Raw genomic sequence first — 14828 nt, forward strand, 5'->3', positions numbered from 1 at the left:
GCAAAACAAATACTTGCTAGATGTGCCAAGCCTGTTAAACAGGAAACAATGACTTTGATAGATATCAAAAAATGGGATTAGTCAATTAAAGATAAATTATGTCTTATTTTATGATAATCTTGCCATTTAAATGTATTTTAGGACTGTGAATGATTCCATTGTCTTTGAATCACAAGCCACAAAAGCACATGCAAACATGCTTTCACAACCCCTTTTTTAATTTCTTAAAAGGTGGAACTTTATAAATACTAACTCCTGTTTTTGCAGAACTCTGCACTGTATATACTGATATATCAAAGCATACCTATATGTTAAGCACTGACATTTAAGGACTATTCAGGTGAGAAGAGATCACTGTGGGTCAGTCCACTTTGCATCTATCAGTCTCGAGCGAAAAAGAAAACCCTGACAATAAAAAGTAGTTGGTGTAATGGCACTCCTTGGTGGAATTATCAGATGTAAGAAAAGTGTGTGTCACTGTAATTTTGTTCATGACAGTAACTGTATTGCTTACACATCTTGATGCCATACGACTACAAAAGGTGGCCTGTCGGTTCATTGCCTGGCAAAGTTCGCTTTGTCAGCATTTCTAAAAGCTAGTTTCATGCACTTATTTGACCATTTCTGTGCTCTCTCTAGATGTAAGCACATTGGTGTTCAACTCAAAGTTGGATAACTGTACTGTTAGTAAAGACTGTGAATTTAGATGTTTTTCGTGGCATGGACATGCATTAATATAGTCTTATTGACTCAAAAGTTACTTTATTTCACTTCTTTATTTTGACACTTTTGACTGTCTTGCTGGATCAACCCTTTGTTTATATGTGCAGTACTAAATCCCCCACGCTTACCGCGTTATGCTACTGATATTAGAAAACTGTAGTCTTTGAGTTGTGTCTGTTTAGTTTGTGATGAGCTCTCAACCATGTCTTAAAACTAATACTTGTACCAACATTGCTTACTCTGTAATGATCTTAAAAAAAATGCTCTCGGCTTTCTCCTCATATTAGTCTTTTGTACTTTCACTACGAATTGCTTAGTAGCAGGCTTTAAATTGAATCTGTTTTGTACATTCATGTGCCAACAGCTTGAGGTGGCTTATTTGACCTGTATGATCAAATTTGCTTGCATAAATAAAATTCACTTGTGTACTTGTTAATAAATACTTGATGTCGCTTGCGTCCGTTTTGTTTTGATGTCAAGTAGTCCCCACTTATGGTATTACAGGATTTGTAACAGCTACTGTATGAGTCAATATTAACTGTCAAGTGAGTCGTGAAATATGGTCAGACAGGATTAGAGTGTTTGAAAGATGGATTACCATTTTAACAGAAGAAAGGAAATTGACGTTTATGGGGGGGGGTACACTCAGTAACTACTTCAAACCACTAGATGTCTTCCTTTTCTCTTAAACACTCTTGACTATTATTAATACTAGGTACACTATTATTATAATACACTATTCAAGTTTTTCTGTATATACTTAAAACCAATACAGTAAATGAATAAGCTGTTTCACATTTTTTAGATGAGAGGTTCCAAACAAGGATCAAAATAAGAAAAATTCTAAATCTCTTAAGATTATCCTAAAGGTATAGTAACATTTATATAGACCACAAATCTGTATTTATTTTACATTTTTACCTGAAGTAGGTTATATTTCATTTCACTTTAGTGCACTGTGTCTCAAAAACGTTTTCATGAAATGTTGTTTACAAATAAGACTTGAGCCAAGAAACAGCTGATTTGATTTGGTGGTGATGCAGATACAGAATTTCTAACATTTTATATCCAAGAGTAAAGAAAACAAATTAAGATATAGGTTGTGGTTGAAATAGATTTTGTGATTATACAATCAAAATGTAAACGATGGGAATGGTGTCACTAGCTATGACATCAAGATGGAGGACTGTCCAGAGGAAGTATGAACTCACTCAATGCCTTTGTACTGACCGGTTCAAGTCAACCCAAGCTCAACCAACGTGTGCAGAAAATGTGAGCGCCACACTACCGTAAACCTGTCATCTGCTTGCAGGTGGAGTCTGGCCCCTACCCCAAGCAACCAGTCCATCCAGTCAGGTAATAAATCACATCCAAGATTACACTTTGCACCCTGGTGCCAGACAGAACTCGCTAACACATCTTACATACGGTCTCCGGCTCAATAATACAATTACATTTAAGGAATTTGTTAAGAGTCAGAGGAACTTAGAGTACCATCAGAATGCAAGTGCAAAAGCACACTCAATCTACAGCCTTCTTATTTCAGAAGCGGGTTAATATCAATGGGTCAAAACCACACGCCTAGTATTACAAGGGAAAAGTGATTGGATTTAACTAAACAGGGCTGGTTTTAGCCATACATATTGTGATTAAAAAAAGTTTCACCATGCGTCCAACAATGAATGTGACACAGGTAAGGGCATGAACCTTCAGCAGAAAACTTAAAAAAGCAATGATGTGGTTGGTAACTGAATGGCTTAATAAAGCCGTGGCTTGATCACGTGAGGGGAAACCTCCAGAATTATCTGATTACCAAATGACTGGTCCTGCCCCGCTGCCTACCTGTAGCTTGCATGACCCTGTCAAACCCGATAAATCCTCCACTAATTCCCCAACCCCAACTAGCCCCACCTCCTACGCTTTCAACCTGACAGGTCGCCTGTATTGTAATTAGATCTTCAGCTTGTGTACTGTTGCTTCTTATGGACTTTGAAGGCTCTTTTCATTGATTTACATTTGTTTTTTTGGCAAGGATAATGCTTCAGGCTCTCAATGAATCCGGATGTCTTTTTTGATCTCTCCTCGATGTGAGAATTTTGGGTGCATTTGATGAAATCATGCATCGACTTCTCTATGTGCATGTATTCCTATGCTGTCTCAGTATGGCTCATCCCTTCTGTCCATCCCAGTGCACCTGTGTCTTCCATGGACGTACTGACGGAACAGGAACCAGGTAAAAAATTGCACTTTAATTGTGCTCACTCATTCACACACACTTGGTGTCCTTTGGCGGTTCGGAAAATTAAAATGAAAGACAGTTTCTTGACATTTGTAAAAAAGTTTGCCTAATTAGGTCACCTTTGCTATACCTTCACTTACAAAATAATAAACGATAAATAAAAAAGGTCCAACTATGTATTCCCCTCAATGTAATTTTAAACTAAATTTGTGAAAGTTTTTTTTAAAAAGTTTCACATCTTTTCAGAGGCACATTTAGCAATGATGACCCATTTGAAAGAGCATAACAGTAAGTACCACAGCGCACCGCCAGGTGCGTGATTCATGTTAAATCAATGGAAGGTTAAGAGTGTAAACTTAACAAGTTATATTTACATGTTTATTGAGGAGGACAAAGCTCCAAACATTTTCGGCAATCTTGCCGACACTGGGGTGTGTTAAGACGGTGGGACCCAATTTGGATGAGCAACTTAACTAAAATGTAGAACCATTCATTGTACTGTTAAAGTAAAAATGGAGGAAAGCAATATTAATACCATGATAAGTAAAATAATAATCTTTGAATTTCGTATCTCGAGGACACTGAACGTAACGTAGTTTAGCTAAATCCACCACAGGGTGATTTGTACAGGCTGTACTGACCTGTATTGACATAATATACATTCCCAGCAATTGGTACCAATCCATTTATCCATAAGAAAGACCTAATTGCCACTTGCATAATAATTCCTATTAGTATGAACCCTACTCCATGATGTAATCTCTCTCTTTGAGGGTAAATTTTCACTAACAAGTTAGACAACAGAGAAAAGTTTGATTGTGATGATATGCGACCATCGTAAAGCAGAGAAAAGATGTCAGTGGAAGTAGTGATACTAGTGAAGATTAAATTATATAGGTAACAGGGCACATGTTCTGGTACAGGACTACTGATATTATCATCAGAACAGTCATTACTACAAGCTAAAATTCAGGTTTTTCTTACTTGTAATCATGTATTGCTAATTAAACTCTTATTGAAAGTGTTTTCAATCAAACAATTCTCTTGTGTATCCATGAATATAACTGATTCCAGACATTCCACCTTCTGCATTGGAAGTCAATCCACATGATCGCTCACTTTTGATGATGAGAGTGATAGTGATTAGCTCTGACCTTGCCATATAGGAGGTGCCCTTAAGATTCATGTCAACGAATCCCACATCACAACAGAGAGTCTGGATGAATGGATGGATGTATAGATACTGTAGACAGATACTTATACCTTGTAGATTGGTAGTTAATTCTCTAAAATGCTCATCTGCTGCCTCACTGGAAAATGGTTTAAACTGTTACATTTACCTTTTGTAAAACTGTTTTGTTATCTGGCCATAGATATGTTTAAACCATTTAACTTATTTATCTTTCATTCTTAGATCTGTGCTCTGCAATGACCCAGATATGTCTGATATCCCTGTCAATGTCCCAGTGGATACAGTTAAACTTCGTATTGAGAAAACCGCGGCACGCCGAATCCCAACAGAAGCTTTTTACTACCTGGTGGAGCTAAGGTACCTCTGGATTACTTACAATTCCATAACCTCAGTTGATACCGGAAGTTTCTACAACCTCAAAGTGCTCCACGAATTGAGGCTGGATGGAAATATGATCTCCATATTCCCCTGGGAGTCTCTAAAAGAGATGCCCAGGCTGAGGACACTGGATCTACACAACAACAGACTCACTAATGTTCCCACTGAGGCTATCCCCTACCTCCTCAACATTACCTACTTGGATCTATCCAGCAACAAATTAACAACCCTACCCTCTGATCTCATGGATATCTGGCCCCCCTTCAACGGAGCACCCATCTCTACTAATGCTTCGCAGAAAATCGTGTTAGGTAAGGAGAAAAGGGTGCCTCTGGTTTTACAGGATAAAAGGGTCAGGGCAGGACACTTTTTGGCTTATTTGGAATTACCTCTGGAACTTCTTGCCATCACCTGTTAATCTAGCCAGTCATGTTCTTATTGACTCAAACTTGCCCTGGTAGTGACTGCCAGGACAAAACCGGTCAAATTAGCTTATTCTAAGTAGTGGCAGAGTTGACACTTAACTACTGAATATTTAACACAGCACTTCTTGGCTATCCAAGCTAGGGTCAAGTTCAGTGGATCAAATTAGAAAAAAAAAACTTTATCACAAATGTACTGTATCCCATGTGACCATGCACTACGCAACGAAAAACCATGGTAATTTCGGAAAAGTTTCTGAAGGCAACATGATATTCAAAACTTTTAATCATTTTGAAACACCCAAAAGTCTAAGCTCCAGCGTCAAAGATTTGACCTTTTAATGGCACTTTGAAAAAACATTTTAGTCAGATAAATAAATTATACATTAGTGTTTGTACAAGCCAAGCATATGCCATATGGCTTGCAATTGCTAGGCATTTGTTATTGTACATGCTTTGAGAAAAAAAGTTCTGCTCATAATGCACTGTAGTACTGAAGTAGTTCTAAGAAAAGGAAACAAAAACAAAAAAAGGCCTAAGTCTTTATTTAAAGTTCACAATATATTGGCCAGCTCATTATCAGTCAATTATTGATTAAAACAACATATTGTTACTGAGCGTAAGTGTGCAATACAATTTACCTTAGCCAGAACTGATCATTTGAACTGGTAATTATATAACAATCAATGTCTAATTTTGAATTCATAAAATTAACTTTCTGTGCATCTCTACAACTGTTACGATGATTCAAAACATCAGATTTACTTTTGAAAGTTACGCCAGCTGTACAAAAACGCATTAAATCGATTTTTCAAAAGTTTTGTCCAAAACTAAATGTTAGAAGTTTCCTATATTTCAGTTTAATTAAGCTGTGTTCATCTCCACGAGGGAATACAGATACTTAACAGAGTAGTGTTACCTACTTTCAGTTTTAAACTCATAGACTAATATTTATTATTAAATCAATGAGTTTGATAAGCAAAAACTGGCAGAAATTTCTACACAGCGCTTACTGCCTTGTCATTTGCTTTTTTGGCATAAGAAAGAATTTTAGCGTTTGTTGCTGAAATGACTTAATGTTGAACACTTGCTAAGAGCACTGTCTTCCACTGTAGACACACAGTCAAGTGAGGTGCAAGGAGGGAGGGAGCAAAAATGCCAGTAGGAATTTGAGTTTTTGTTTTGAATCAGGAGGAAGTGGGCTGAAAAAGATGGTTTCAAAATTTTAGTATTTTTAAGTAAGTAGTATTTAGTAAGTTTTTTTTGTTAGACGCATTTTTGACTTACATGTAAGCAAATGCTTGTTCGCTGTAGCACTGACAGTTGGAGGGATATTCTTAATAGGCTGTATAAGGCCAAGCTAGCTTATCCATGCCAGAAGAGCTGGCTGTGTGCTCTGGTGTACCTGAAGGAGAAACAGGATTAGGCAGTAGTGCATGATCTGAAAAAACAGACCACGCACTAACAGACAACAGCTTCTTTAGCACACCATAAAAGCATTTCCTGTTAATATTTAATGAGAGGTATGCTCCCTTTTACTGCTTTGAATTATTATACAACTACATTTACTTAAGTATAAATAAATGCATTTTAAAATATATTAAAAAAAACTAAAATATAGTTTGGACAGTAAGCTAGAATTTCACTGATAAATTTATTTTCAGTTTCTTATACAATTTTAACCACACAAATAGTTCCAATAAACTAAAAATGAAAACATGGATTAAAATAAATTAAAGTTGTTAGTGACCTATTAATGTTTGTTAACAGAGAGGCTACTGGAAATTGTGTGTTGCCACAAACTTTTGTAAGGCCAGAGTAAGATTAGATGCTTTGCTACTGTTAAGACAAAGTAATCTTGTTAAAGGACTTTAATTTGCACCAGTACATGTGTCACCTATTGTTTGCAGCAGGTGTATACAGGAAGTTGTAAAGGAGTCCATAGGATAGGTTCACTTCCACAGCCCTTGAATTTAGCAGTCACAATGCCTAAAATGATGTGAATTTTCACTGCAAAAAGAGAAAGCTAATGGTGGTTGACAAATGCATTTAACTTACATGTACCGTGCAACCGATAGGTACCCGCTGTTTGCAGTGGTGTTTAAGTGACCTCAGAGAATACATCGTTAGGTGTTTTTAGGTTTTTATCTATTTTACTGGTTTGCCTTGCTATCATAAAGCTGTACATTCATGTTGGGAAAAAAAGTCAGTAAGTCAGTAAGCTGCCTTGTGTACTGTAATCCATTTTTAAGTAGGTTTCTTCCTAAAATAACTTTATAGCACAATAATCATTGCAGCTGTTTGAAAGCATCGAGTTCTGCTAGGATTGAAAGTGACTGAGTCATTTTACAAATCTGTATCCCACACTACCCTTTAAGTTTTGTTTTGCCTCTTCACTGCTACATTGCCATCTCAGCATCTTCTACTCTTTCCATTATGTTCAAAAAAATGCTTTAAAGTAATATAGCATTTAAATGGATGGTGTTGCAAACTGAAATGGTATGAAACAGCAATTAATAAGCATAATTCTTTTTTTTTTATCTTTTTATCTACAGGCCTCCAAGATAATCCCTGGTTCTGTGACTGTAAAATTTCCAAACTGATTGAGATTTCCAAAATGGCGGACACAACAGTGGTTTTGATGGACCTATTCCTGACCTGCAGTGGTCCCGAGAATCTGGCTGGTGTCCTTTTTCAGCGTGCTGAACTGGATAATTGTATAAAACCATCAGTCATGACTTCTGCAACCAAGATCACATCTCCTTTGGGCAGTAATGTTCTCTTACGATGTGATGTCACGGGGTCTCCGACACCAACTCTTTACTGGGCTAAGTCAGATGGCTCACTGGTCAACAATACAGGTATAACATGCAGGCTCTGTGAAGTTTAAGCATTTTAGAAAAATGCTGGTTTCAAATTTATTAAGAGTTATATCTTTGGTTACCTATATAATGCATGTAAATTTTCACTTCCTGATGAGCAGGAAGTATTAATCTCTGCAGGGCTAGTGCCACAGGTTCATAATCCTTTTGAAAACATGCAAAGCAGTGCAAGATTTGGTAAGACTCTAACCATGCTGACTTTTGTGTTCTTCTTCCTCCCTATAGTCCAGGAGTCACCTGGGGAGGGCATCAGATGGTCCATCATGAGTTTGACCGGAATATTGTACAAAGATGCTGGGAACTACAGTTGCAAAGCTAAGAATGTTGCTGGGAACGCAGAAGCCACCATTTCTCTCTCGGTTGCTGGTACCATTAGTACCACCATCCCTCCAGTGAGGTCGAGCATTGGAACTGCACAAACCAGCCAAGGCACAACATTTACTCCCCCTACAGACATTCCAAACTCGTCCTCCATAATGTCCACAGTTGTCCCAAGAACATCAACAACACTATCTGCTGTCCCAAAGAAGCCGAAAACTACCCCCAGCAATGGTTTACAGAAAGGCTCATTCAAACAAACAAAGATCCAGCCAGGAAGCAATGGGAGAAAGCTCGCAGCAGACGAAAAGAGCAAGAAAAGTTATGCATCAAAGTCTGTCAAAGACCTGAAGATTGTAGAGGAAACAACTGACAGTGCAGTGCTGCTCTGGACAGCAGATGGGTTACCAAATGATGCCCCGCTTACAGTTGTATACTCACCCTATGGTGAGGATGACATCAAAAGGACAGAGGAGACTAATGCTGGCAGTGGAAAAATGCTCCTAGAGGGACTGTCATCTGGGATGAGGTACTCAGTTTGCCTCATAGCAAAAGGTAGTGATGCTGGAAAAGATCCCTGCATTGACTTCTACACACTGGAAAATGTAGAGGATGGTGGGCAGAACCATCTTTTCATTATCATAAGCGGCATTGCCTGTGCTTTGGTTTTGCCTCTTATTGCTCTGTTGCTCTACAAGATTCTCGCTCTCTACTGCAAGGGAAGCAACACAGCTTTGGATGAAGAGGAGCTTGAAAAAGAGAGCTATGTCAAGTTTGAGACAATTTCAATGAAACAAAGAACTTTGAACTCTCACCCAACTGAGCTTTGGGCAAGGAGACCAACCCATGAGTCAGAGCGAATGCTCCTTTGTTCAAGGTCGAGCATAGACTCCCAGATGACCTATAAGAGCGACAGTTCCCGGTCTGAGTATCTCTGCTGACGTCAGGAATCCATGGCCAATGCCCAAATGCCACATTAGAAACACATTAGATGAAATTCTCTTTATATGCCTTTTATGACACTTAATATATTCACTGGGAAATCCTTTATAAATCTTTACAAATGTATATTTAATTTTTTCACATCTGTGGGGTGATAAAGCACTGATTCGCTTTCATGTACTGGTTTAATGCACCTATTCTCCATTTCCAATCAACTAACAATTTATAAAGATTTATATAATGATTTAGAAAAAACTTAGTGAACATGAAAACATTCCCTGGATTTTGTTTGTAAAACTCAAATCAGATTCAAGTGACTGTCTGATACTTTTTATTCATGTCCTTATTTATTTTGGAGCCTTATATTTGATAAAGAAGTTTCAATAGTTGTCACTGCAGCACTGCACCTTTGTTGGACTAAATTATAAATAGTACCATATGAAGAGCCTGTCAGTTAACTGTGTGTGGCGTTCAATGTTATATTCAATGCCAAAGTTTAAGTGTCAGATATGAATATCATGTGGTGGTGTCAAAGAAGACCCATTAACCACTCCCCGTAGCATTTACAACATCATTGTTGCTTTAAGCATCAAGCTGATTGTTGCCTTACTGGACAAGAAAGCGCTGCCAGTGTGTTTGATAGAATAAGTGACTCATCTGGTAAACATTGCCAGTTTCTATGACTTTACGTATGTATTTGTCTATAAATGGAGTTGTACATTTGTTTTTAATAAACCCTTAATAAAACTGTTGAATTCTTGTGTACTCGTACCGTGTTATCTGCATAGATAAGTGAAAAACTGCTCCCATATTAAATCATTTTCCAAAATTAAAAAAAGAAAAAGAAAATGTTGCCTGTCAATGAGTTGTAGGGGTTTTATTTGCATTTTTGATAGAGAGCCACTAAAACAACACTGTTCCTCAATAATATACCAGCATTTCTCTTATATACCTATCTTTACATCAGAGAGTAACACATCACAGTCAACACCCAAATGATGGTAGGTAGTGGTGAAAAAATTCAATGTGAACACAGAAATCCATGTTATTCTTATTTCTGACTTGCATAATTTTAGTTTCTGTGCTAATCTTTCTGACTTTTCTCTCAGCAAAAGATTTTGTGCTCTTTCTAGGCTTCAAAGGGTGAAACTTAATTCCAGTTTTACAATGCACACTCTACTCCATGTACTGTTTATACAGTAGTAGTTCCCCCATCATGTTATCCTCATCATACACCATCTTTGTGTGTACTGTATATCTTTCTCCATGTTGGTAATGCTAGTGCCCAGGCAGAGGCACACAGACACGAAGAAAGGAAGACTGCCTGAAAAAACAGAATATTATCCACTATGAGTTAAACATAATTCTTCATGTAGAAGCAAAATACAGACATTGTTACTAGTAAAAGTATGATCAGTCTTATTTATGAATAGAAGTGAGCATACAAATTGACACAGACATATCACATGTGCTCACTCAGCTATGAACAAGAGCAGGCACGTTCATCCTGAAAATCAATGGGTTACCGTTGTCATGCTCTCCTTACATTTGAACAGGCGTTGCCGTAAATCCTGATAAGACAGTGGGTGGACGTGGAAACCTGTTCCCATGGATACCTCTGTGCCACCATCTGCATGAGCCTGCAGCAGTAAGTAATCTCTTAATGCCAGCAGTGCTGTTATTATGGCAATAGCAAGGCTGTTTCAACAAATAGAATAAATGGAAGGTAGACAAGGATGGGCCAGGCTGTTAATGATCAATAAACTATGACTGGACAGTGAGACAGTATGTTAATTAATCCATTGTTTTGTCTGTCTGTCTCACCTTTTCCCACCTCTCTATCCCCCTGGTCCTCTTGCCCCTGAGAGCCACCTATCTATTTAACTAGCCGACAATTTATCGGTCTGATATAAACAGATACAATAGATTTCTTCTTTAATAGTGCCACAGTTGCCACTGGGTTGTGATGCATGAAACAAAATCCAGACACGGCAACTGGAAGCGAGATACTTCACCTCTGTAGAGGCTTTACAGTGGCATCTTAGTGCCATTATAGTAGTTCAGTGGAAAACTGTTCATATGTAAGTAGTGACAGAATATATTACAACAAGGCTAGTAAAAGATATTGCTCAAAAACTGCTGTGGTGTGGTTGCGGTAACATCTTGTAATATATGAAATGAACGGGGTCTAATAGACTGGATTTGCTTCCAATTTGAGGTTAATGTGAAACAAACTTATCACTAGCCATTTCAGTCAGAGGTCAAGCGCAAAGCCATAGTAGCTTGATAAGTCTGCACAGTCAATCTTAAACCTGCAATCCATTAACTTTACACTCATTCAAATAACAGCAAAGATTATGGAGCACCTACTGTCATATCTGTGAAGTTTTTGCACCTTATTGATGACACTGAATGTGGAAAAAGTACATCAAAATCAACAGCCAAGTAATGTGAACACAAATGCAGTATATGTTTACTGAAATTATAAAATTGTTGATGGGATTAGTACCAGCAGGTGTGACCTGACCACCGTGGTCAATATTTTTAAGAAGCAGATGGAAAACATTTCTGCAGCCAAAGTAGTGGTGCTGTTTTTAGTGTTTCACCACACTCGACCAAACACATTTGTACAACAATATACTGCAATAATAATTTTTTTTTTTTTTTTTTAAATAAAAAACTACAGATTTTAGGCAGAAAATGTTATGTAATACCTGCAAAATAATCATATCAGCATGACACTATTTCAATCTAGAGTTACGTAGTCTAAAATGCTTTGTAATGTACGTAACTGCTTGAAAGTGACTCACCCAGCTGGAATTAAGGACCGGAACTATTTGCCTCACAAGAGCAATGACATGAGGTGGCATTTTATATGGCTGAATCATCTTCACTCTTGCTTTATCCTGGATACACACTTTACCTGATGATTCAAACACGTGTGATTGTCATTCAATGCAATACCCACCTGAAGTGAAATTATAGATGATATAATATATTCATAATATATTCATTATTATCTGCCATGTGTGAAACCGTGGGAAAAGGTCAGTGCCCTTCAGACTGCTATCATTAGTCAGAAGACAGGGCAACTCTCCTTGCCTTGTAAATCTTCTAATTCTCCTCTACAAGCTAATTGGTGACATTGCTGCTGACAATATCCTAGTCACCGAGGGTATGAATAGAGGTTTTGGTTCCTGCTGTCTGTTAGTTGTTCTCCTGGGTAAAATGAGGACAAACAATTTAGACCAGCGAATCGGCTCCGCTCCTGCTCCGTTCTCTATAAAATTACTCATTTTACTGATTCCCTCTGGGAGCCAAATGAACATCAACAGGAGACACTCTGTCACACTGGCTTCTCATTCACACACCGGACACAAAACAGAGCGTCTATTGTGTGTGTGTGGCATGTTTAAATTATACTTGTACTGTAAGAGTAGGTCCTTTATGAATGGTGTTATAGTTTGAAAAAAGTACCAAAGGTCAATTTTGTTCCCCAATATAATATCTAAATATTTCAGGGTTGCGTCCCTTCCAATAGACTCACTTGCAATGTCCATCTCCCTGTCTCTCTCTCCCAGACACAAAAACTCTGTCTCAAAGAAACACATCCATCCACATTCAGAAGGGACATGGGTCAGGGGGTGGGGTGAGGGTAAGCTTTGTTATTATGTGGGACCTTTCTTCAGCCCAGCCTCATTTCTTGCATATTCCACATTCTGCTTGAGATACTGACTGCAGCTTAAAGAAGATCTTATTCCAATGCTGGACTAGCATGTGCAAAATTTACCACGGGGGTGTCAGGAATTTCAATCTTTGCTTCCAAAACAGACTGGCACCCTGGGGGCCAAAGTGGGAAGTGAGCAGGATCCCACACACTTTTTTTTTTTTTCCTTTTGGTCTAACACTGCAATAGCAGTATTACCTTCTTTATTCTGAGTCCTCCATCTTTTCATTGGGGTTTTGCATCTCTCTCTCATCCCTTAGCGTGACATCTCCCGGAATGTAAAGCTCCACTGTCTCTCTAGGTTGAAGCCTTGGACAAGGATGCCAACAGTCTATAAGCAAGCGTTGCTTAATTTTGGGGAATTCTTGTGCGCCAGCTCTGACAGACGGAATGCCTGAGAAAAACTGACCAGGTGCAACTCCCAAGGCAGGGACAAGGTGCAGGATTATGTTGGCTGCAACGATCACAGCAGCGCTGATCTATTTTATGGTTCAAAGCTCTGGAGCCTTGGCCCTTGGAACAGCTTGCTGGGATGAACGTCTTTCAAGAGCGGGGAGAAACAGCAGCTGTGTGGGTGAGTCTGACACCTCTCCGGTCCACACGGACAATCCCAATTCATGGTACTGACAGAAGTGATGCTGAAAGTACTGTAGACTACTGGAAATTCTGCTGTATATGGAGGTCTTTTGGTCCTCAAACCATGTGTGTCAGTAGTTTCTGGAGTTTCTTGTAGATTTATTGTGCTTGGAAAAGGAGAGGTTTAAATATGAATAGATACAGTATAAACCATAAGCAACTACATAAACTGCTACAACAACTACTGCTATATCTATTATTCTGCCTTGGGCTAGTGCTCATTGATTTAAAACTGCCATCAAGTATAATAACACAAAACAAGATGCTCACACAAAAAGTACCCCATCTCAATTAACAGCAGAGCAACGGAAGGTAAAAAGACAGCCACTCTTCAGTATGTGTGGCAAAGTGAACTTGGCTAGGCAGACAATACAAAGCACTGTACCAAAGGTACAGTAAGCTGACCTGTGCTGAGTGGGTGTATCTCAGACTGAGCTCAAGTTTTTTGTGGAATGCCACAGGGACGTCACTCGAAGCTGACAGATGGTGACTGCTGATGTCCAAAAGATTATTTCCCTGTAGGAACAGCCACTGTCATAACAGATGGGCAGACTTTGGCCTTATCTCAACAGAACATAAACTTAGGTAAAAAATATTGTATTTTTTATTATTAATTGTAATAAGGTGTTGTTTTTACAGTCCCCCATTGATAAATTCTTGTCACTATTTGGTGTCCTATACAGATAGGTCAAAGGTCATGGTCAGTTAAAGAACATCTTCCTCTGAGTTGGTTTAGTTTCTTTTCCACCCCAGCAGGGTGCATATTTATAAGCCAAAGCCAGTCACACAATGAACAACAAATGATTTATCTGTAAAAAATAAATAAATAAAATAAAATAAATACAAATACATTCTAGCAGCCTGAAGCAGCACATAGTTTGTCTGCACAGCAAAGATAGCTATTCCAAAACACCAAATATGAGATAACAAAACATCAAGGGGCATTTTTTCCCCTTTAACTGTGTTCCTCCTAATGAAAATGTACTTATCTCAATCAAGCCCCTTTTCCAGTTTGCACTACGCTGTGCCAAGATTGCAGTTATACATCTGGCCACTAGAGCTACAGAGATTAATTGGCCATACCAATTTGTTGTGTAAGAAATTGAGAGTCCAAATACTGTGTGCTCCATTCACTAACATCACTTCACATATGAAAACATAAACGAAACACTTTCCTCATATGTATTCAAGATACGGATATAAATGTTTTAATGGATTTAATGGAATATGTAATTCCATGTAGTAATACAGATATAATGTGTGATTTTTTTATTAAATAAATTGAGAATTCATTTGTAGAGCGAAGAGTCAGATGGTGATGGGTCTATTTTTGGCAATTTCAATTAATTAAATACCTGATAATGATAAT

At 38.1% G+C, this 14828-nt stretch overlaps 1 protein-coding gene across 1 annotated transcript; it reads left to right on the top strand.

Annotated features, from left to right (window-relative positions):
• Window positions 1–2840: 2840 nt before the first annotated feature.
• On the top strand, window positions 2841–9095 carry lrit3a (info leucine-rich repeat, immunoglobulin-like and transmembrane domains 3a). The gene is made up of 4 exons (XM_040119409.1): window positions 2841–2956; window positions 4377–4843; window positions 7510–7815; window positions 8062–9095. The coding sequence occupies exons 1-4, from the start codon at window positions 2841–2843 to the stop codon at window positions 9093–9095; spliced, it is 1923 nt and encodes a 640-aa protein (XP_039975343.1).
• The last annotated feature ends 5733 nt before the right edge of the window (window positions 9096–14828 follow it).

This window comes from Xiphias gladius, chromosome 23 (assembly GCF_016859285.1).
Source record: "Xiphias gladius isolate SHS-SW01 ecotype Sanya breed wild chromosome 23, ASM1685928v1, whole genome shotgun sequence".
In the NCBI taxonomy this organism is placed as follows: Eukaryota; Metazoa; Chordata; class Actinopteri; order Istiophoriformes; family Xiphiidae; genus Xiphias; species Xiphias gladius.

Excerpts from the sequence above, each read along its gene's own strand:
- lrit3a (XM_040119409.1), top strand. The coding sequence starts at position 2,841 with ATGCATCGACTTCTCTATGTGCATGTATTCCTATGCTGTCTCAGTATG. Across the intron at positions 4,844-7,509 it reads TTCGCAGAAAATCGTGTTAG|GCCTCCAAGATAATCCCTGG; the intron begins GTAAGGAGAAAA and ends TTTTATCTACAG. Across the intron at positions 7,816-8,061 it reads CTCACTGGTCAACAATACAG|TCCAGGAGTCACCTGGGGAG; the intron begins GTATAACATGCA and ends TCCTCCCTATAG.